The sequence below is a fragment of the Somniosus microcephalus genome, chromosome 13 (genome assembly GCF_052327205.1).
Source record: "Somniosus microcephalus isolate GS21.2 chromosome 13, FLI_Smic_1.0, whole genome shotgun sequence".
Taxonomy (NCBI): domain Eukaryota; kingdom Metazoa; phylum Chordata; class Chondrichthyes; order Squaliformes; family Somniosidae; genus Somniosus; species Somniosus microcephalus.
In genome coordinates this window covers 175,359,531-175,383,219 of record NC_140999.1, presented here as the reverse complement: position 1 = coordinate 175,383,219, position 23,689 = coordinate 175,359,531, and the positions used below count along the sequence as shown (strand labels likewise).

At 47.2% G+C, this 23,689-nt stretch overlaps 1 protein-coding gene across 2 annotated transcripts; it reads right to left on the bottom strand.

Annotated features, from left to right (window-relative positions):
- Window positions 1-4,134: 4,134 nt before the first annotated feature.
- Window positions 4,135-23,603, bottom strand: rps21 (ribosomal protein S21). Of its 2 annotated transcripts, XM_086005631.1 has the most exons (6): window positions 23,510-23,603; window positions 19,984-20,067; window positions 19,837-19,900; window positions 14,773-14,844; window positions 8,637-8,692; window positions 4,135-4,213 (listed from the first exon to the last, which is right to left on the bottom strand). In XM_086005631.1, the coding sequence occupies exons 2-6, from the start codon at window positions 20,031-20,033 to the stop codon at window positions 4,204-4,206; spliced, it is 252 nt and encodes an 83-aa protein (XP_085861757.1). In that variant the 5' UTR covers window positions 20,034-20,067; window positions 23,510-23,603; the 3' UTR covers window positions 4,135-4,203. The 2 variants fall into 2 exon arrangements, with proteins under 2 accessions (XP_085861757.1, XP_085861758.1); XM_086005632.1 differs by lacking the exon at window positions 4,135-4,213 and having other exon boundaries at window positions 8,633-8,692.
- Window positions 23,604-23,689: the final 86 nt, after the last annotated feature.

The window sequence follows — 23,689 nt, the reverse complement described above, 5'->3', positions numbered from 1 at the left end:
AAAACACATCTTCCCCGTCCCCTCTCCTTTCTGAAGGGACCCTTCCCTCTGACACCCTGGTTCACTTTTTCTTCTCTCCTTTCACTGGCACCTTCCTGTGCAAGCACAGAAGCAACACCTACCCATTCACCTCCTCCAACAGCACTGTGCAGGACATGAAACAGCGATTTACATCTACTGTACTTCCTCCAACCTAGTATACTGTATCTACTCAGTGTGGTCTGTTCAGCACTGGGGAAACCAAATGACAATCCGGTGACCGCTTTGCCGAACACCTCCATTCTGTTCACAAGTGCAAATCTGGGCTCCCTGTCACTTCAATTTCTTATACCACGCCCACTCTGATCTCTCCATCTCTAGTCACCTACATTGTGTAAAAGCAGGTTTTCCTTTGATGAAAAGTGCTCTTTGAAGATGATCCTTAGAAAACACACATCACAGTGCTAATAGTCCCAGGAAATGAGCATTCTTCTGGTGATGAAGGTCACACCTTCCCACACAATGGCTCTTGCCATCTGATAACACTGGCCCCTCTGCATCTTTTATCAGTAGAGATCATCACCTTTATTACACCTGTTGTTATTCTAAAACAAGGAATAGAGGGACTAAACCAACTTTTGAGAGAGACTGTTACAATAATGCTGCAATTAAACCGCAGTTATTGATGAGGCTGTTATCTACCAACTGCAAAACCCTGGTTACACTCCAGACTGACAGGCGCCAAGAGGCAGCAACAGCAGAGCCTTGCTTTCTACAGAACTGCTTTCCCCCAACATTAATGAAAGTTTCCGACAGGTCCAAAAATCTTTCTGGGCATTTTGGAAATGCAGCTTTGCACTGGGCTGGAGTTATAATGCACCTAGTGTCAGCTGTGGCTCAGTTTGTAGCATTCTTGCCTCTGAGTCAGAAGGTTGTGGGTTCATAGTCCCACTCTAAGGACTTGTGCAAAAAGGCTGACATGCAAGTGCAGCACTGAAGGAGTGCTGCACTGTTGGAGGTGCTGTCTTTTGGATGAGACGTTAAATCAAGGCCTTGTCTGCCCTCTCAAGTGGACGTAAAAGATCCCATGGTATTATTTCAAAGACCAGGGGCGTTATCCCGTGTGTCCTGGCTAATATTTATCCCTCAATCAACATAAAACCAGTTTATCTGGGCATTATCCATTAACCAGTGACTAATTGAAATGGGAATGTAGTGGTGTAATAAAATCGCAGTCCACTCATTTGGAAATGAGTCTCATTTCCTTTCAGTAATTTAATGTCAAAAATCAAATAGTTGCAGAAAGTAGTGTACAGTAGCGACACTTCTCCTGCATTTTGGAAGTTAGCATTGAAAGCTTGGTAAGAAAAGCATTTCGATGGCAGTTCATAAATACTGTTTACTGAAATTTTGCATCAATAAAATATTCATTGCAATAATGTCAGGTGATATAAAGTATCTTGTGATACTTTTGAGTAATTAATCAGAACAATTTAAAACTGAAGCTCCATGTTTGTCACAATAAGTATAGTAAGCAATTGTTAAGACTATATCAAGTGAGTTGCTGAGCAAATTCATTTCTTGTCAGCTAATTGACAAAATGCAACCTGGTGAAATTGCTTGCCAGTGATTTGTAAAATCTATTTTGTATCAGTTGTGCAAACATTGGGATAAAGACAAATCATTCAAACTGGAAATAAAGTGCTTAGAATGAAATTTGGCATTTGTATCAGTGCTAATTGGGGAATGGCATCAACTGGGACATTGTAACAATTATTTCTCCTCACAGCTTGCTAGATGTCGGTGTTAGCTGTGGCTGGATGGGTAGCACTATTGAGTCAGTAGGTTGTGGACGTAAGTCCCACTCCAGAGACTTAAGCACAAAATCCAGGTTGACACTTCAGTGCAGTGCTGAGGGAGTGCTGCACTGTTGGAGATGCCGTCTTTCAGATGCAACTTAAAAGCCCCTATCTGCCCTCTCAGGTGGACTTAAAAAGATCCCCTGTGTTCTTGCCAATATTTATCCCTCAACCAACATCACTAAAACTGATTATCTGGTCATTATCACATTGCTGTTTGTGGGAGCTTGCTGTGCGAAAATTGGCTGCTGCGTTTCCTATAAGTGGCTACACTTCAAAAGTACTTAATTGGCTGTAAAGCGCTTTGAGACGTCCGGTGGTCGTGAACAGCGTTATATAAATGCAAGTCTTTCTTTTAGTGTAAGCTCCAAGTAGTACGACATGGCCTCTGGGAAAGGGTCTCACATCACTTGGTTTCACTCCATTTGAGCATTAGATCAAACGCCGCCCTGCTGTATGCCTCAGAGACCTGGACCATGTACAGCAGGCACCTCAAAGCATTGGAGAGGTACCACCAACGCTGCCTCCGCAAGATCCTGCAAATTCATTGACAGGATAGGCGCAACGTCAGTGTTCTCGCTCAGGCCAACATCCCCAGCATCGAAGCTTTGACCACGCTCGATCAGCTCCGATGGACGGGTCACATTGTCCGTATGCCCGATACGAGACTCCCAAAACTAGCGCTCTACTCGGAGCTCTGGCACGGCAAGAGAGCCCCAGGTGGGCAGAGGAAACGCTTCAAGGACACCCTCAAAGCCTCCTTGAAAAAGTGCAACATCCCCACCGACACCTGGGAATCCCTGGCCCAAGACCGCACAAAGTGGGGGAGAAGCATCCGGGAAGGCGCCGAACACCTCGAGTCTCTTCGCCGGGAGCAAGCGGAAGCCAAGTGCAGGCAGCGTACGTCAACCCAAGCACCCCACCCACCCGCCCCTTCAACCACCGTCTGCCTCACCTGTGACAGAGACTGTAGGTCCTGCATTGGACTCATCAGTCACCTGCGAACTCATTTTTAATGTGGAAGCAAGTCATCCTCGGTTCCACCTAAGGAGATTAGATCAAAACTCTTCTTGTGTTGATGAGCAACTGAAACTGGTTCGCATTGATACAGAAGTGGCATTAGAACTGAACCCTATGCTGATTTGACATTTATCTGACCTACATTTTGCATCCTCTCTGAAAATTGTCATACAATTCAATAGCTACGGGAGTGTGCCAGAACCAGTTTCCCAACAAGATCAGGTTGTCCTGTTCTATCAGGAACTATTCACCTGCGCAGGTGTGCATGTTTCCACTCCGAAGTCTGATGAAAAAATGAAGCCCTCCCATCAGATGAAGGTCAGCCAACATTAAGCTGCAGTAACAAGGGAAAATCCTCAATATGCCAGTACCTCAGTCTGCGAGAGCCCTTGTAGCTAACACAAGTGGCAAAACATCCTTGTTTTGATACAGCAATCCAAAGGTTACAAAACGGAGGCCCACGAGCAATGTTCCCTTTAGGCAGCGCAGTGCTCTGCAGCTCCCACGCAGCCGGCTCACTGGCTTTTAAAAAGAAAAACCGCGCATGCGCGGTACTTTGAACGGACCATGCACGCAAAAGAAATTATAGGGAACATTGTCCGCGAGATCAGATTTTTGTCTGCCAGGGACCAGGATATTGGCCACAGCAAGCACAGGAACTGGAGAATTCTCTATTTTTTTCCCCTGTATTTGGCAACTTAGCAGCATGTTTCTTTAAGAACGAGGGGGGATCTCATTGAAACGTATAAAATTCTGACAGGGCTAGACAGACTGGATTCAGGGAGGATGTTTCCCCTGGCTGGGGGGTGTCCGAGAACGAGGGGGGTCACAGTCTCAGGATACGGGGTAGGACATTTAGAACTGAGATGAGAAATGTCTTCACTCAGAGGGTGGTGAACCTGTGGAGGCCAAGTCACTGAATATATTTAAGCAGGAGATAGATAGATTTCTAGACACAAGGGGCATGGGGAGAGAGGGGGAATATGGTATTGAGACAGAGGATCAGCCATGATCATATTGAATGGCGGAGCAGGCTCGAAGGGCCTACTCCTGCTCCTATTTTTCTATGTTAACCCAAAGAAAAGTGTGAATACAATTCGGGCTAAATAACTAAATGATTCATTTCAACTTTAAAGAAATCCTTTCTTGTGATGTATATAATGTGGTGCACCTCCTCATTATCATTCAACGGGCAACAATAGAACCACCAACTGTTATGCCACTATTGAATTTTCTTTTTTCCCGTCACTCAGTTATAAAACAAAAATGAAGGCCATTGAGTTTTTGCTTGAGTCTTTATTTCTATACAAACATCAAACCTCCCATAACACAAGTCTTCAGCTTGTTAGACAGCCCTGAAAAAAATGAAACACATTAGTTACAAGACACATTCAGAATAAATACAGAGCAAATAAAATGAATACATTGAAGCCTGCTAGAATTTTACTAAATCGTCTTAATATTTTGCAATTTACCACAAGGTAACAGGCCCAAGTAGTAATGAAGTACAGAGCAAGCTAATGAGTATCCTATTGACTAGTATGATGTCGCAAGATTAATGCGTTTATGTCAACCCCTCTGGGTTGCCCACTCTAGTACACAAACTTTCAAAGAAAAACATTTGTTTTTTCTTGAATAAAAGTCAACAAAACAAGATTACAATTTTAAGCATTCAAGCAAGATACGAAAACAGGTTATATACAGTGATGGCTATTATAAAATATTACAAAGTATTTGCAGCGCAGAAACAGGCCATTCAGCCCAACAGGTCCATGCCAGTGTCCACATGAGCCTCCTCCCACCCTTCATCTAACCCCTATTCCCTTCTCCCTCATGTGCTTATCTGGCTTCCTCTTAAATGCATCTTTGCCTCTTGCCTCAACAATGTGTATTTATATAGCACCTTTGATGTAGTAAAATGTCCCACGGCGCCACACATATTATAAGACAAAAAATTTGACACCGAGCCACATAAGGAGAAATTAGGGCAGGTGACCAAAAGCTTGGTCAAAGAGGTAGGTTTTAAGGAGCGTCTTAAAGGAGGAAAGAGAGGTAGTGAGGCAGAGAGGTTTAGGCAAGGAATTCCAGAGCTTAGGGCCTAGGCAACAGAAGGCACGGCCACCAATGGTTGAGCGATTATAATCAGGGATGCTTATGCGGGCAGAATTAGAGGAGCTCAGATATCTCGGGGGGGGGGGGGGTTGTGAGGCTGGAGGAGTTTAGAGACAGGGAGGGTCGAGGTCATGGAGGGATTTGAAAACAAGGATAAGAATTTTGAAATCGAGGCACTGCTTAACCGGGAGCCAATGTAGGTCAGCGAGCTCAGGGGTGATGGGTGAACGGGCAGCCGAGTTTTGGATTACCTCAAGTTTACGTAGGGTAGAATGTGGTAGGCAAACCAGAAGTACGTTGGAATAGTCAAGTCTAAAGGTAACAAAGGCATGGATGAGGATTTCAGCAGATGAGCTGAGGCAAGGGCGGTGACGGGCGATGTTACGGAGGTGGAAATAGGTGGTCTTAGTTATGCCGCGGATATGTGGTCAGAAGCTCATTTCGGGGTCAAATATGACACCAAGGTTGCGAACAGTGTGGTTCAGCCTCAGACTGATATTAGGGAGAGGGATGGAGTCAGTAGCTAGGGAACGGAGTTTGTGACGGGGACTGAAAACAGTGGCTTCGGTCTTCCCAATATTTAATTGGAGAAAATTCCTGCTCATCCAGAACCGGATGTCGGACAAGCAGTCTGACAATTTAGAGACCGTGGATGGGTCAAGAGAAGTGGTGGTGAGGTAAAGCTGGGTGTCATCAGCGTACATGTGGAAACTGAAGCTGTGTTTTCGGATGATGTTGCCAAGGGGCAGCATGTAGATGAGAAATAGGAGGGGGCCAAGGATAGATCCTCGGGGGACACCAGAGGTAACGGTGCGGGAGCGGGAAGAGAAGACGTTGCAGGCGATTTTCTGGCTACGATTAGATAGATAAGAATGGAACCAGGCGAGTGCAGTCTGGAACCAGCTGGACGACGGTGGAGAGGCGTTGGAGAAGGATGGAGTGGTCAACCGTGTCAAAGGCTGCAGACAAGTCAAGAAGGACGAGGAGAGATAGTTTACCTTTGTCACAGTCACAAAGGATGTCATTTGTGACTTTGATGAGAGCCGTTTTGGTACTGTGGCTGGGGTAGAAACCTGATTGGAGGGATTCAAACATGGAGTTGCAGGAAAGAAGGGCACAGATTTGGGAGGCGACAACACATTCAAGGACTTTCGAGCAGAAAGGGAGGTCAACTGCTCCTTGTGGTAGCGAGCTCCACATTCAAACCACTCTCTGGGTAAAGAAGTTTCTCCTAAATTCCCTACTGGATGTATCAGTGATTATCTTATATTTATGGCCCCTAGTTCTGGTCTCGCCTGTAAGTGGAAATATCTTCTCTACGTCTACCCTATCAAACCATTTTATAATCTTTAAGATAGTCACCAAAAAATCAAATAGGGAATTCAAAAGAAACTTCTTTACCCAAAGAGTGGCGAGAATGTGGAACTTGCTACCACAGGGAGTGGTTGAAGTGAATAGTATAGATGCATTTACAGGGAGGCTAGATAAGCATGAGGGAGAAGGGAATAGAGGGTCATGCTGATAGTCAGATGAGGAAAGACAGGAGGAGGCTTGAGCGGAGCATAAACGTCGGCATGAACTGGTTGGGCCGAATGGCCTGTTTCTCTGCTGTATATCCTATGTAATCTTAAAGACCTCTATCAGGTCACCACCCAGTCTTCTCTTTCTAGAGAAAAGAGCCCCAGTCTGTTCAATATTTCCTGACAGGTATAACCTCTCAGTTCTGGTATCATTCTAGCAAATCTTTTTTTGAACCTTCACCAGTGCCTCTATGTCCTTTGTAGAAAATGGAGACCAGAACGGTTCACAATACTCCAAGTGTGGTCTAACCAAGGTTCGATACAAGTTTAACATAACTTCTTCTATTCAATTTTATCCCTCTAGAAATGAACCCCAGTGTTTTGTTTGCCTTTTTTATGGCCTTATTAGCCTGTGTTGACACTTTGAGGGATCTGTGCATCCCCAAGTTCCTCTACCCCATTTAGACACCTATTTTCCAAGGAGTATGTGGCCTCCTTATTCTTCCTACCAAAATGTACTACCTCATGCTTATCTATATTGGAGTTCATTTGCCAATTACACGCCAAGTTTATTTAGGTCTTACTGTATTTTGTCGCAGTCTTCCTCTGTAGTAACCACACACCAATTTGGTGTCACCCGCAAATTTTTAAATTGTACTTCTAACACCCGAATCCAAATCGTTTATGTAAATTGTGAACAACAGTGATCCCAGCACAGATCCTTGTGGAACACCACTTCCCATTCTTATTTGAAAAAGGAACTGGATTCATAAATTATTTAATTGAATGTTAAAATTATTTGTTAACCCCCCTTCCTTCTCAATTCAAAAGCCACTCCTTCCTCCCACAGCTCACCCTGGCACTCTTCCTCTCCTCAGTTCATGCTGTCACTCTTCCCAGATCCTCTCTGCACCTTCCTGGCTCCTACCTGTTATTGCTGCAGCGGGTTGAGTGTTGCTGTACTCTGCAGGCAGTATTCTAGCTCCCAATGTGCAGCAACATTACATAAACCAGGAGCGGAGGTAAGCAGAACAAGGCAATTTTTGCAAGGCAGCATGATTTTCCATTCCCCCCCCCCCAGCACACAATCTCAATTGGGATCAAATTCTGAATCACAGATTTGTAGCATTTGGTTTAATTATTCCTAATGTTGCCACCCATTTCCACATTTATAAGTCATATAATACATAACTACTAAACTGAGTATGTGTGGTGAAATAGTAAATGATAGAAACACCCAACAGATCCACAAGCATCTGGAAAAAGACAGGTTAACGGTCCATGTAAACCCGATCAGAACAGGACATTGAAAAACAAATGTTCAACTAGCTTTTCAGATGCTGAGGAGGCTGTGTATTTCCAATATTTAGTTTCTTCTTTCGTCAGTGTGTGTAGTGTATTATACTTACTTGAATATTTGTACAAAACAAATTTAAAATTATATAAAAAAGAACCTAAAAGAAAGCAACCTCAAACTTACACTTTAATGCACTGCTTGAGGCCATAAGGAGACTGAGAATTAGTACACTCGAAGAGACTAGAACCCAGGAGGAGATCGAGGAGGAAAGTGAGTGGGCCAGCAAGCTGGAGATTAGCTTTTCATTTTTGGTTCAAATCCAGTCTATATGGATTGGCTCAAGATTTCCTCGCTCCGTTGGCTGCAAGGATCCTACAAGCAATGTTCCCTCTAAGCTGCGTGACCGCGAGGTAAGGGAATGGTCCCGTGCAGGGCACTCGCCGGCTCCTCCATGTAAATACCGCGCAGGTGTGGAAATTTAAAGGGACCACGCGCTAAAAGAAACAGGCCGCGCAGAACAAAGCACAGTTTACAGGGAACATTGCCTACATGTAATCTGCTTGGGCAGTCTTAATCAAGTTCTGATGTAAGGTCATCAACCTGAAACGTTAAATTTGTTTCTCTCTCCACAGATGCCGCCTGACCGGCTGAGTGTTTCCAGCATTTTCTGTTTCTAATCAACTTCATAGCCCACAGTACAAAACTGTCCGTAATTTGGTACAGGAGGTGCTAGAAATGTAATGTGCTCCATCCCCCAGCACTGGCACCCCTCATGTATGAGTTTTATAAATATAACTGCACCACCACAAAGAAAATCATGGCATATAAAAGGCTCAACATTCAACTTACTTGGCCACAATGCCATCATTCTTAGCCAGCCTCAGGATACAATCATCTGATTCACCCTGTAATTAAAAAAAAATAATCAGAACTGTAATATCCCTCTTCAAATGCTCACATCAAGTCTGATTGAGTATTCTCTGGTTGCCAAAAAAAGATGTCTGATGTTATAAATGTATTTTTGCAGACACAGATCAAACTGTAATTTTATAAAGTTAGCTGATGAGCCAGATTTTGCAATAGTGACATGCAACACAAGTTACAGTACAAGTTTAAAATGAAAAACAGCCCTAGTTTTGTTCACAAGGACTTGAAGGCAGATTTTTTCATCTCCTATCCTGAAGGTGCTGACTCCTTGCTGAGGAATGGTTCCACATGTGCCAGTCACACTCTGGCACCGTGACCAAACAACCATTACTCACCTGAGTATTAACAGGATATTTTATCACGGGAGGAGTACAGCGGAGCATAGTTCCATCCTCACCTAGCATTCTCACACACACGTCCAACAGAATTACAATTAGGAGTGAATAAAACTTTACTAGCTAATTGAGGCAAGCGAGAAAATATTAAACTCCTATTTTGTGGGAGACTGGAAGTACCCAGCTCATTAGTGAGCCGATGGTCGGGGAGTTCAGAACCAGGGGTCACAGTCTAAGGATAAGGGGTAGGCCTTTTAGGACAGAAATGAGGAGGAATTTCTTTACCCAGAGAGTGGTGAACCTGTGGAATTCTCTACCACAGAAGGCAGTAGAGGCCAATACATTAAATATATTCAAGAAGGAGTTGGATATATTTCTTAAAGCTAAAGGGATCAAGGGGTATGGGGAGAAAGTAGGGACCGGGTACTGAACTTGGATGATCAACCATGATCTCATTGAATGGCAGAGCAGGCTCGAGGGGCCGAATGGCCTGCTCCTGCTCCTATCTTCTATGTTTCTATGAGTGGCTCCAGAGTCAATAAGGAAGACTGCTTTCTCCCTCAGCCTGGATACTGGCCAAGAGGCAGCTAAGCCAGGACACTTGTTACAGATGCTTGCTCTTGGGAAAATACACTAAAATTAGAGTTCTCTTGTAATAAAGGCCTATGTAAATCTTATGGGGAAGGGGTGGATTTTACACAGAGGATAAAAGCCTCCATTTGCTAAAAAGCACTTACTTTCTCTTATTTTCACATTTATTTTGTACACCGTAGAAAAGGTGAAACTTTAGATTTAAACTACGTCTGAACAGTGGTGGGTTCTTGCAAACCAAGCTGCTCATTCCTTTCAAAAGGGGTACTGTGTAAATAACTGAGTTCAGGTTGATATGCCTATCAATTAGTCCAATAAAAGGCGACGAGTTAAGAACGTAACTGAAGGTTTTTATTGGCTAAATAACAGAGCCCACCCTCGTGGGTGATCCGATCCAACAGGGAGGAATACTAGCCAGTCAGCTACCTTTATACCTGGGCAGGTAATGGGCGGAGTCGGAGGTGGTCAGCCCAGGTATAACAGTGCGACAAGAGGCGACCTCGTGTAGTGATGTGACAGTGAGAACAATATACAGTGATAACTATAACAGTGGTTTACCACATTCACCCCTTGTTTAGATTAGAGTCCGGCGGGGTGAAGTGTATTACCAGCTCTGGTATGTCAGTCTGTCCGGAGGCTTCGTTAGCCTCTCCGATCGTCGCAGCGGCGGTGTTACATTATCCGGTGTTAAAGCTGGTGTCTGCGTAGTCGGCAAAGGCTCGTGGGGTTCCGGCATGCCGTCTACCTCGGCTGGACTCGGGGGGTTGGGAGGGGGGGGTGAGGGTGCGAGGTCTCGTAAGGAGACAGTGTCCTCCCGTCCGTCTGGGTAAGCCACATAGGCGTACTGGGGGTTGGCGTGCAGGAGGTTCACCTTCTCGACCAGGGGGTCCGTTTTATGGGCCCTCACGTGCTTTCGCAGCAAGACGGGTCCCGGAGAGGTCAGCCAGGTTGGTAGGGTGGTTCCCGTAGTCGACTTCCTGGGGAAGACAAACATTCGAGCATGGGGGGTGGTGTTAATGGCAGTGCAAAGTAGTGACCGGATGGAGTGCAGCGCAATCGGGAGGACCTCTTGCCAGCGGGAGGTTGGGAGGCCCTTAGACTTTAAGGCTAAGAGGGTGGCCTTCCATACCGTCGCGTTCTCTCTTTCCACCTGGCCGTTCCCTCGGGGGTTGTAGCTGGTGGTCCTGCTTGCTGCAATACCCCTCTCCAATAGGAACTGACGGAGTTCCTCGCTCATGAAGGAGGCGCCCCGGTCACTATGTATATAGTTCGGGAACCCGAACAAGGCGAAGAGTTTGTTCAGGCATTTAATGACCGTGTTACTGGTCATGTCTGGGCAGGGGAAGGCAAAGGGGAAACGGGAGTACTCATCAACGATGTTGAGGAAGTACACATTACGGTCGGATGACGGTAGGGGCCCCTTGAAGTCGATGCTCAGACGCTCGAAGGGGTGGGTGGCCTTGATCAGGCTTGCTCTGTCCGGCTTATAGAAGTGCGGTTTGCACTCAGCACAGATCTGGCAGTTCCTGGTCATGGTCCTGACCTCCTCGATGGAGTATGGCAGGTTGCGGGCCTTAATGAAATGGTAGAGTCTGGTGACTCCGGGGTGGCAGAGGTCATTGTGGAGGGTCTGAAGTCTATCACTTTGCGCGCTGGCGCATGTAATGCGTGAAAGAGCATCAGGGGGGTCGTTCAGTTTACCGGGCCGGTACAAGATCTCATAATCATAGGTGGAAAGCTCGATTCTCCACCTCAAGATTTTGTCGTTCTTGATCTTGCCCCTCAGCTTGTTATTAAACATGAAGGCAACCGAGCGTTGGTCGGTGAGGAGGGTAAATCGTTTGCCTGCCAAGTAGTGCCTCCAGCGCCGTACTGCCTCCACAATTGCCTGGGCTTCCTTCTCGACCGACGAGTGTCGGGTCTCGGGGCCCTGTAGGGTCCTTGAGAAGAAGGCTACCGGCCTACCCTCCTGGTTAAGGGTAGCGGCTAGGGCGAAGTCGGATGCATCGCTCTCCACTTGGAAGGGGATTGACTCATCCACTGCGTGCATTGTGGCCTTGGCTATGTCTCCCTTAATGAGGGAGAAGGCCGCGCACGCCTCTTCCGTGAGGGGGAAGGATGTGGTTTTCAGGAGGGGTCTGGCTTTGTCCGCATAATTGGGTACCCATTGGGCATAGTAGGCGAAAAGCCCCAGGGTTCTCCTAAGTGCTTTTGGACAGTGGGGGAGGGGTAGCTCCATGAGGGGGCGCATTCTTTCGGGGTCGGGGCCGATGACTCCGTTCTCTACTACACAGCCAAGGATGGCAAGGCGCGCTGTGTTAAACACGCATTTCTCCTTATTGTAGGTGAGGTTCAGCCGTTGGGCCGTACGGAGGAATTTCTCCAGATTCACGTCATGGTCCTGCCGGTTGCGGCCGCAGATGGTGACGTTATCGAGATAGGGGAAAGTGGCCTGTAGTCCGTTCTGGTCAACCATCCGGTCCATCTCCCGTTGGAAAACCGAGACCCCGTTGGTGACACCAAAGGGGACCCTAAGGAATTGGTAGAGGCGGCCATTCGCCTCGAAGGCGGTGTACTGGCTGTCCTCCGGGCTGATGGGGAGTTGGTGGTAGGCCGACTTGAGGTCGATGGTCGAGAATACGCGGTATTGTGCAATCTCATTGACCATGTCCGATATGCGGGGGAGGGGGTATGCGTCCAGCTGGGTGTATCTGTTTATGGTCTGGCTGTAGTCGATAACCAGGCGATTTTTGTCGCCGGTCTTGACTACCACCACCTGGGCACGCCAGGGGCTGCTGCTCCCCTCAATAATGCCCTCTTTCAGGAGTCGCTGCACCTCAGAGCTAATGAAGGCTCTGTCCCCAGCGCTGTACCGCCTGCTCTTAGTAGCGACAGGTTTGCAGTCGGGGGTGAGGTTAGCGAACAGGGAAGGTGGCGGTACCTTGAGGGTGGATAGGCTGCAGGTGTTACGCGGTGGGCGGTTTAACTTTCGCTGGTTGTCGACTGTGAGTGGGGGGAGGGGTCCACCGTATGCTAGGGTTACACTTTGGAGGTGGGATTGGAAGTCCAGCCCTAGTATGACGGCAGCGCACAGCTGGGGGAGTACGAGGAGTTTAAAATTTTTATACTCTGTCCCTTTAACCGACAATGTCACGACACAGTAGCCGCTGATGTCTGTGGCGTGCGACCTCGATGCCATCGAGATGCGGCTGCGCGTTGGCAGGACGGGGAGGGAGTAGTGGCTCACCGTGTCTGGGTGGATGAAGCTCTCCGTGCTTCCGCTGTCGAACAGGCAGGTCGTGGCGTGGCCGTTGACTTTGATGTCCATCATTGAGCTGGCCAGGTGGTGCGGGCGGGCTTGATCCAGGGTCACGGAAGCTAGGGTGTAGATGAGCGCGTCGTTGTCATGACAAGATGGCGGCGAAGATGGCGGCCCCCGTAGTTCACATGAGGCTCTGTTTAAATCGTTTGCCCCGCACAAAGATGGCCGCCCCTGCTGTTCCCATGAGGCTCTGCAGGCTTCGGCTGCCCCGCACAAAGATGGCCGCCCCTGGTTTTCCCATGAGGCTCTGCAGGCTTCGGCTGCCCCGCACAAAGATGGCCGCCCCTGGTTTTCCCATGAGGCTCTGCAGGCTTCGGCTGCCCCGCACAAAGATGGCCGCCCCCAGGGTTCGCATGAGGCACTGCTGGCTTCTGAGGATTTGCTTCTGCAGGCCTTGGAGAAGTGGCCTTTCTTGAGGCAGGTTTTGCAGGTCGAGTTTTTGGCTGGGCAGCGCGACCTCGGATGCTTCTCCTGGCCGCAAAAGAAGCAGCCAGCGGCCCGATCGGGGTTGCCTGATGTCGGGGCCGGTACCGGGGCTAGCGGGCCCGGTCGGATCCGTGATGCAGACGCTGAGGTAGGTCCCGGGGGCAGCGCTGTGAAGGGTGGTGGGGTGGGGGTCGGGCCCGAGTCCCAGGGTCGCGAATAGTACCTGGCAAACGCTTCCTGGTCTTGCTGGGTGGCCTCTAGGGTGAGGGCGAGGGCTTCGGCCTTGTCCAGGTCTATGTCCTTAGCTTCAAGCAGTCTTTGCCGTGTGTAGTCGGAACGTAGGCCTCTCACCAAGGCGTCGCGGACATTGTCTTCCATGTTCGCAGTAGCCGTCACCGCTTTAAAGTCACAGTTCCTGCCGAGTTGTCTCAGCGCTCGTGAAAATTCAGCTATCGATTCTCCTGGCTGTTGCTGGCGAGATCTTAAGAGATGCCTAGTGTACATGTAGTTTACCGGGCTCCGGTACTGCTGTTTCAGTAGGTTGATGGCGTCGTCGTACGTAGTCATGTCCTGGATGAGTGTATATACTCTCGGGCTCGCTTGGGCTTTCAGGACTCTTAGTTTGGATCTCTGAGGGACGACGGCTTCCTCCAGGTACGATTCGAAGCAGTCCAGCCAGTGTTTGAAGTCGTTGGCTGAGTTTGGTGCCTGTGGGTTTAGATCCAGGTATGGTGGTTTCGGCTGGTGTGGCCCGTTGTCTGGAGGCTGCTGTTGCTGTGCTGCTGGGTGAGCTCCTTGCTGTTGCTGTTCATTATCAGACATCTTTAAAATTTAGTCAATAAAATTGATATGCCTATCAATTAGTCCAATAAAAGGCGACGAGTTAAGAACGTAACTGAAGGTTTTTATTGGCTAAATAACAGAGCCCACCCTCGTGGGTGATCCGATCCAACAGGGAGGAATACTAGCCAGTCAGCTACCTTTATACCTGGGCAGGTAATGGGCGGAGTCGGAGGTGGTCAGCCCAGGTATAACAGTGCGACAAGAGGCGACCTCGTGTAGTGATGTGACAGTGAGAACAATATACAGTGATAACTATAACAGTGGTTTACCACACAGGTCACTTTTAAAAGCCCTCAAAAATTCCCCATTAGGTATAAATTTAAAGTAAATTTGTTCTCTTTCTGAAATGTTATGCATGGGCACACTGGGGCTTATCTATAAAGTTCTTATACAATTTTCTTAAATTTGCAGGTACATAGAACTCTAAAGGACTGATGTCCTTCAGTAACACCAGCAGCCCGTAAGTTGTAGACAGATTAAAAACAACCCCGCCAATACAGTCAGTTTATTTGCTTCAGTGTGTCCAGGGATGGGTACATACCATCCTACGGATAGCTCCACAGATGGCATAGGTTTTGTGCTGACCATTGAATCTCCCTGTTACTTTGTCAACCTAAGACAAAACAAATCAAGAGGTAGATGATTTGGGAAAGCACCAACAGATATCTCTGAAGTCTTGAAAACAAATTCTACAACTCATCATCCAACACTATACATAAGAAATAGGAGCAGGAGTAGGCCATATGGCCCCTCGAGCCTGCTCCGTCATTCAGTAAGATCACAGCTGATCATCGACCTCAACTCCACTTTCCCGCCCGATCTCCATATCCCTCGATTCCCCTAGAGTCCAAAAATCTATCGATCTCAGCCTTGAATATATGTCGATCCACAAAAATGAGCAACTTTGATGAAGTAACAGAGAGGGTTGATGAGGGTAGTGTGGTTGATGTTATTTATATGGACTTTCAATAGGTGTTTGACAAAGTACCACATAATAGGCTCGTTAGCAAAATTGAAGCCCATGGGATTAAAGGGGCAGTGGCAGTGTGGATACAAAATTGGCTAAGGGACAGAAAGCAGAGAGCGATGAACGGTTGTTTCTCAGACCGGAGGGAAGTATATAGCGGTGTTCCTCAGGGGTCAGTATTACGACCACTGCTCTTTTTGATAAATATTAATGACCTGGACATGGGTATACAGGCATAATTTCAAATTTCATAATTTCAAAGTGTGCAAATGACACAAAACTCAGAATTGTAGTAAACAATGAGAAGGATAGTAGCAGACTTCAGGGGGATAGAGACAGACTGAAATGGGCAGACACATGGCAGATGAAATTTAACGTAGAGAAGTGTGAAGTGATACATTTTGGTAGGAAGGACGAGGAGAGGCAATACAAACTAAATGGTACAATTTTAAAGGGGGGATACCCGGGGGTGTATGTACATAAATCGTTCAAGGTGGCAGGACAAGTTGAGAAGGCTATTTAAAAAGAAAAGCATATGGGATCCCTGGCAGATGGAATACAATGTGGAGAAGTGTGAAGTTATCCACTTTGGTAGGAAAAATAGAAAAGCAGAACATTTTTAAAATGGCGAGATTGAGAAATGTTGGTGTTCAGAGGGACCTGGGTGTCCTTGTACACACATCACTGAAAGTTCACATGCAGGTGCAGCAAGCAATTAGGAAAGCAAATGGTATGTTGGCCTTTATTACAAAAGGATTTGAGTATAAGAGTAAAGAAGTCTTACTGCAATTATACAGGGCCTTGGTGAGACCACACCTGGAGTATTGTGTACAGTTTTGGTCTCCTTACCTAAGGAAGGATATACTTGCTTTAGAGGGAGTGAAGTGAAGGTTCACCAGACTGGCTCCTGGGATGGAGGGATTGACCCATGAGGAGAGATTGAGTAGACTAGGCCTATATTCCCTAGAGTTTAGAAGAATGGGAGGTGATCTCATTGAAACATTTAAAATTCTTAATGGGTTTGACCGGGTAGATGCTGGGAGGTTGTTTCCCCTGACTGGGGAGTCTAGAACTATTGGTCACAGTCTCAGAATAAGGGGTCGGCCATTTAGGACCGAGATGAGGAGAAATTTCTTCACTCAGAGGGCGGTGAATCTTTGGAATTCTCTCCCCCAGAGGGCTGTGGAGGCTCAGTCGTTGAGTATATTCAAGACAGAGATCAATAGATTTTTGTATATTAAGGGAATCAAGGGATATGGGGATGGTGTGGGAAGGTAGGAGTTGACATAGATCAGCCATGATCTTACTGAATGGCGGAGCAGGCTTGAAGGTCCAAATAGTCTACTCCTGCTCCTGTTTCTTGTGTTCTTAACAGGAGGAATAGAGTACAAAAGCAAGGGAGGTATGCTAAACGATTACAAGGCACTGGTTTGGCCTCAGCTAGAGTACAGTGTTCAATTCTGGGCACCACACTTTAGGAATGATGTCAAGGCCTTGGAGAGGGTGCAGAAGAGATTTACTCGGTGGTACCAGCGATGAGGGACTTCACTTACATGGAGAGACTGGAGAAGCTGGGTTGTTTTCCTTAGAGCAGGGAAGGTTAAGAGGAGATTTGATAGAGGTGTTCAAAATCATGAAAGGTTTTGATGGAGTAAATAAGGAGAAACTGTTTCCAGTGGCAGAAGGGTCAGTAACCAGAGGACACAGATTTAAGGTGACTGGCAAAAGAACCAGAGGCAACACGAGGGAAACGTTATATACAGAGCGAGTTGTGTACCCCTGCCCATCAAATCTAACGTCATCACCACCTCCTCAAAAAACCCACCCTTGACCCCTCTGTTCTTGCAAACTACCACCCCATCTCCAATCTCCCTTCCCTCTCCAAAGTCCCCCCAAATCTGTGCCCAGCTTTCCCAGAGCTCCATGTTTGAATCAGGTTTCCGCCCTTTCCAAAGTACTGAAACGGACATTATCAAAGTCACAAATGACATCCAAGACTAACCGTGGCAACTTATCCCTCCCCACCCGTCTCGACTTGTCTGCAGCCTTTGACACGGTTGACCACACCATCCTCCTCCAACGCCTCTCCCCCATCGTCCAGCTGGGTGGGACTGCACTCGCCTGGTTCCATTCTTATCTATTGAATGGTAGCCAGAGAAACACCTGCAATGGCGTCTCAGCATGCTCCCGCACCGTTACCCCTGGGGTCCCCCAAAGATCTATCCGTGGCCCCCTATTTCTCATCCACCTGCTGCCCCTCGACGAATCATCCAAAACCACAACATCAGGCTCCACAAGTATGCTGACGACAACCAGTTCTACCTCACCGCTCATCTCTCCACTTTCTCTAAATTGTCACATTGCTTGTCTGACGTCCAGCACTGGATGAGCTGAAATTTCCTCCAACTAAATACCGGGAAGACCGAAACCAGCGTCTTCATTTCCCGCCAAACTCTGTTCACTCGCCACTGACTCCATCCCTCTCCCTGGCAACTGCGAGGTTGAACCAGACTGTTCGCAACTTTGGGGTTATATTTGACCCCGAGCTGTGCTTCCGACCACATATCCGCTCCATCACCAAGACCGCCTACTTTCACCTCTGCAACATCACCGGACTTTGTCCCTGCCTCAGCTCATCCATGCCGCTGTTACCTCTGAATCTGACTCTTCCAACATACTCCCGGCCGGCCGGCCTCCCACCCTCCACAAACTTGAGCTCATCCAAAACTCTGCTGCCGTATCCTAACTTGTTGAGCAGCGATTTTAAAATTGTCATCCTTGTTTTCAAATTGCTCCTTGGCCTTGCCCCCTCTATCTTTGTAACCTCCTCCAGCCCTACAATGCTTCGATATATCTGTGCTTCTCCAATTCTGGGCTCTTGCGCATTCCCTGATTATAATCGCTCCACCATTGGTGGCCGTGCCTTCAGCTGCCTAGGCCCCAAGCTCTGTAATTCCCTCTCTATACCTCTTCGCCTCTTTCTTCCTTTAAGGCGCTCCTTAAAACCCACCTCTGACCAAGCTTTTGGTCTTCTTCCCTAATATCTCCTTATGTGGCTCGGTGTCAAATTTTGTTTCATAACGTTCCTGTGAATGTTTTGCTACGTTAAAGGGACTATATAAATGCAAGTTGTTGTGATCTGGAATGCACTACCTGAAAGGGTGGTGGAAGCAGATTCAATAGTAACATTCAAAACAAAATTGGAGGAATACACGAGAAAAAATTTACAGGGCTAAGGGGAAAGAGCAGGGGAGTAGGACGAATTGGATAGCTCTACCAAAGAGCTGGCACAGGCACAATGGGCTGAATAGCCTCCTTCTGTGCTGTATCATTCTATAATTCCTCCTCGCCCATTATCTGTGACTGAACAATGGAAGCGTATCAGGAAGTTATATTTAAAGTGTCTTTTATTTTCATACAAGAGGGAATTCTTCAAATGACTTTTGTTTTTTCTGTAACATCAGTAGTGATCCCATTTGCATGGAGCGCACACACTCTGCAGGGACATACTTGGGCATGAGCGGGCAAGAGTCAAGACTTGGGGACCTATTGCTGGAGTTTAACCAGCTTAAGCCGTGCAACTTAACTAGCACAAAATAATTGTTACATTGCTGCTGTGTCTTCCAAGGACAAAAATAACTTTCAGAGCACAGGCTTCCGAGGTTACCAGAAGTGGGGGAAGAATCCTAACCTCCCGTGATACATTCATCCCTCCAGGACACAATGAGCCAGACTGGCTGGTCAATCATCAACAGTGCTCTGGGGTACTGTGAACATGTCTAGGTCAGATGTTGGATGACTGAATCTGCCAGAGGGGATCAACTTCATACCAATCTCCCATTGCCAGGCTTCACTTTGGTACCAACTTAAACACAAAGACCCAGCTTATCCACCCCACCAGGGGATAGTTACTACTTGGTCAGACAATGACAGGTGTGAGTTTGTGCCTTCACTGGGCAGGCTGCAGACACCAGGAATTCCTTCCGAGTGCCATAGTCAAGCAGTACCACTCGCAATAAAGTGGGAGCGTATTACTGACTGCAGAACGGACACGCACCATACCCCACTGGACAGCGGCTGCATCAGCTAAGCTTCAGCACCAACTGCTTGCTTCCCTTCTGAGTGACATAATGAGCAGCACAACCCATCATAATCATAGAGCAGAGAAGGAGGCCATTTGCCAATTGCGCCTGGGCCGGCTCTTTGAAAGAGTTATTCAATTAGTCCCACTCCCTTGCTCTTTCCCGATAAGCCCTGTAAATTTTATCCCTTCAAATATTTATTAAATTGTCTTTTGAATGTTAACTACTGAATCCGCTTCCACCACCCTTTCAGTCAGTGCATTCCAGATCATAACTCGCTGTATAAAAAAAAAACACGTTTCCCCTGATTCTTTAGCCAATCACCGTAAATCTGTCTCTTCTGGTTACCAACCCTTCTGCCACTGGAAACAGTTTCTCTTTATTTACTCTATCAAAACCGTTCATGATTTGGAACGCCTCTATAAAATCTGAGTGTATTTTCACCAACCAGCTGGCCACAGCATGGGGACAAAAAAATTCCGCCAGTGCACATACACCTTCTAGCCTTAATACTACTCTAGATTTACATTCTGATATTTATCAAGACTTAACTCACATCAGCAAGGTTAATCTGAATGGAAGCATGGTCCTTGGCACCAATAATTCTGTTGCTAGCAGAGCTGAAAGACAAGAGTAACAATTTAGTCAACCACGATACTACATACAACACACAGGTCATTGTGTGCACACATTTTATACCCACCATTTGCGTGGAACGTAAAGATCAACAAATTCTCCAGCGTCGTTCTGCATGTTGTTGGATTTTGTTCAGTTGTTACGCAGGGATCTAGACACATACAAAAATAGTTAATATGTCAACAGGTCAGTGTCAATCGTGTTAAATCGGGTACCAAGCGTCAGCTAAATATTAGTCACCTTATTATATGTGTAAGTGTAAATTATTGAAGCAAGAACACCACTCGATGAGTCAGCATTATTACAGAAACATTTGTCCAAAATTATACTGTGATATAACGGACAGCATTTGAGTCATGGATAAGGGCTCTTATTCATCAATTTAACTCATGGATGCTTATTAATAAATGACCTACCAATAGTAAAACAAAAATGAACAAACACCATTTAATGTCGAAGGCAAGGCATGAATACAAGTTCCCGATATATATACACAAATAATGCATAGCCAGTGCTAACAACTTGCATTTACAAAATGTGGCACTTTGAACATAATAAAACATTCCATGGTGTTTCACAGGAGCACAGACAACATGTGGTACCAAGCCAAAAAATGAGACATTAGGACAGGTGACCAACAGCTTGGTCGAAGATATAGGTTTTAAGGAGGAGAGGAGGAATGGCTTATGGAGGCAATGTCAGAGCACAGGGCCTAGATGGCTGAAGGCCATCCCGCCATTGGTGGGATGAAGGAAGTGGGAGATGCACAAGAGGCCAGAACTGGAGGAACGCAGAGTTCTCCAAGGGTTGGAGGTTACCAAGAAAGGGAAGGGAGATGGGGAGATTTGAACACGATTATGAGAATTTTAATTAAAATTGGGTCTCTACTCATTGGAATTCAGAAGAATGAGAGGCGATCTTATTGAAACATAAGATTGTGAGGGGGCTTGATCGGGTGGATGTTTCCACTGATGGGTGAGACTAGAACTAGGGGGCATAATCTTAGAATAAGGGGCTGCCCTTTCAAAACTGAGATGAGGAGAAACTTCTTCACTCAGAGGGTAGTAAATCTATGGAATTTGCTACCTTAGAGAGCTGTGGAAGCTGCGACATTAAATAAATTTAAAACGGAGATAGACAGTTTCCTAGCAGATAAGGGAATTAGGGGTTACGAGGAGCGGGCAGGGAGGTGGACGTGAGTCTAGGTTCGGATCAGCCATGATCCTATTGAATGGCGGAGCAGGCCCGAGGGGCCATATGGCCTACTCCTACTTCTTATGTTCTTATGTAAAATCTAAGCGCTGGTGGGCCAGGTCAGCAAGCACTGGGGTTCTGGGTGAACAGGACTTGGTCAGAGTGAGGATACAGGTTTATGGAGGGTGGAAGATGAGAGACCAGCCTGTAGAGCAGTGGAATGGTCGATTCTGGAGGTAACTAAAGCATGGAACAAGGTTTCAGCAGCAGAGACGAGCGATATTACAGAGGTGGAAGTAAGCTGGATTGGAAGCTTATCTCAGGGTCAAATAGTGGTAAACAGTCTGGACCAGCGGCCAGGGAGGGGGTTGTATGTAGTTGGTGGCTAGGGAATAGAGCTTGTGGCTGGGGCCGACAATGGCTTTGGTCTTCCCAATGTATAATTGGGAGTAAGTTTCGGCTCACCCAGGACTGGAAGGCAGACAGCAGTCTGCCAACACTAAGGTAGTGGAGTCTTTGAGACAGGTTTTTGTGAGGTAGAGCTGGGTGTTTTGTGGCACGTGCACGGTGTTTTCGGATGATGTTGCTGAAAGGCAGCATGTAGATGAGAAATAGGAGGGGTCCAAAGCTAGATCCTCAGGGGACTCCAGAGATAACGGTGCAGGGGTGGGAAGCCATTGCAGGAGATTCTCTGGCTACGACTGGAACCATGCGAGGACATCTGGACAACGGAGGAGTGGGAGGATGGTGTGTCAATGGTGACAAAGTCTGCTGGCAGGTCGAGAAGGATGAGGAGGGATAGTGTACCATGGTCAGTCACATGGGACACCATTTGTGACTTTGATTAGGGCTATTTCAGTGCTGATATTTTAAAAAGGAGTCATGAGCTTTAATTGCAGTTATAGCTATTCCAGTAACATGTCACAAAATATAAAACAAAACTGACTTCATCCCAAGAGCAAATTTCAGACAGAGCAGACAGCAACCCAAATCGGTTTCCCAGATAGCAGATGGAACATTAACAGAAGTAATTGGCACTGTCAAGGCAGGGTCGGAGAATGACTAACAATTCACGATATAGACTACAGCCCCTTTAATATAGAAAGAAGTAAATTTGACTAAAAACATGTTAGAGAACTAAAGAAAGTTGAAAATTTGTGCATTCACAACTCACAATTGCTGTTGTGCACAAGAAGCTTGGTAAAGAAATGTCTAAGGAAAGCTCCACTGGGAGCACACAGCTCATTCTGACTGAGAACATAAGATATAGGAGTAGGCCATTCAGCCCCTCGAGCCTGCTCTGCTAATCAATAAGATCACGGCTGATCTTCTACCTCATCTCCACTTTCCTGCACTATCCACATATCCTTTGATTCCCTTAATATGCAAAAATCTATGGATCTCTGTCTTGAATATACTCAATGACTGAGCCTCCACAGCCCTCTGGGGTAGAGAATTCCAAAGATTCACCACCCTCTGTATGAAGAAATTTCTCATCTCAGTCCTGAATGGCCAACCCCTTATTCTGAGACTGTGACCCCTGGTTCTAGACTTCCCAGCAAAGGGGAAACATCCTCCTTGCATCTACCCTGTAAGAATCTTGAATCTTGCATGTTGCATGTTTCAATGAGATCACTTCTCATTCTTCTAAACTCTAGGGAATATAGGCTTAGTCTACTCAATCTCCCCGCATAGGACAATCCCGCCCTCCTACCCCCATCCCATCCCAGGAACCAGTCTGGTGAGCAGCCAGATGTTCAGCAGGGGGGAATCATAGAAACATAGAAGATAGGAGCAGGAGTCGGCCATTCGGCCCCTCGAGCCTGCTCTAATGCGATCATGGCTGATCATCCAAATTCAGCACCCTGCCCCTGCTTTCTCCCCATATCCCTTGATCCCTTTAGCTTTAAGAAATATATCTAACTTCTTCTTGAATATATTTAATGAATTGGCCTCTACTGCCTTCTGTGGTAGAGAATTCCACAGGTTCACCACTCTCTGGGTGAAGAAATTCCTCCTCATTTCTGTCCTAAATGGTTACCCCTTATCCAAAGTCTCTCAGTCTCTGGTGTGAAGTTCAGTCCTTTGGAACAGAGCTGGGGAGGTGTAAGGCGGGGAGCCGCGGCCCTCGGTGAAGGAGGCTGCCATTAACCAGGGGCTGGCCGGCCGGCGGGAAGGCAGCGTGTCCACCTGCACGGCCCGATCCGCGCCGGCTGAAAGCCTGCGGCCCGCCTCACACACGCGGCCGGCCTCACACACGCGGCCGCTCGCTCTATAGCCGCCTTTCTTTTCCACGTTACCCCGCCTCGCCCGGGGGCCCACTCTCCCCGTCCCCCGGGCTGCCACACCGGACGCCCAGGGCCCGCTCAGCTTTCCTTTCCCCCCCCGCCCGGACTTACCTCCACTCGCAAATGGCTGCCGCCGAAAAGAGAAAGAGGACCAGCACCGGAAGTATGGTCATACAAATCGCGCGCACTACTTCCGGGTCAGTTAGTGACCCACCCCACCCGTGCTGCGCGCGCACTGAAGGGCAGCGCCCATTCTGCGGGGCAAAAGATGGGCTGGATCCCAAATTCAGT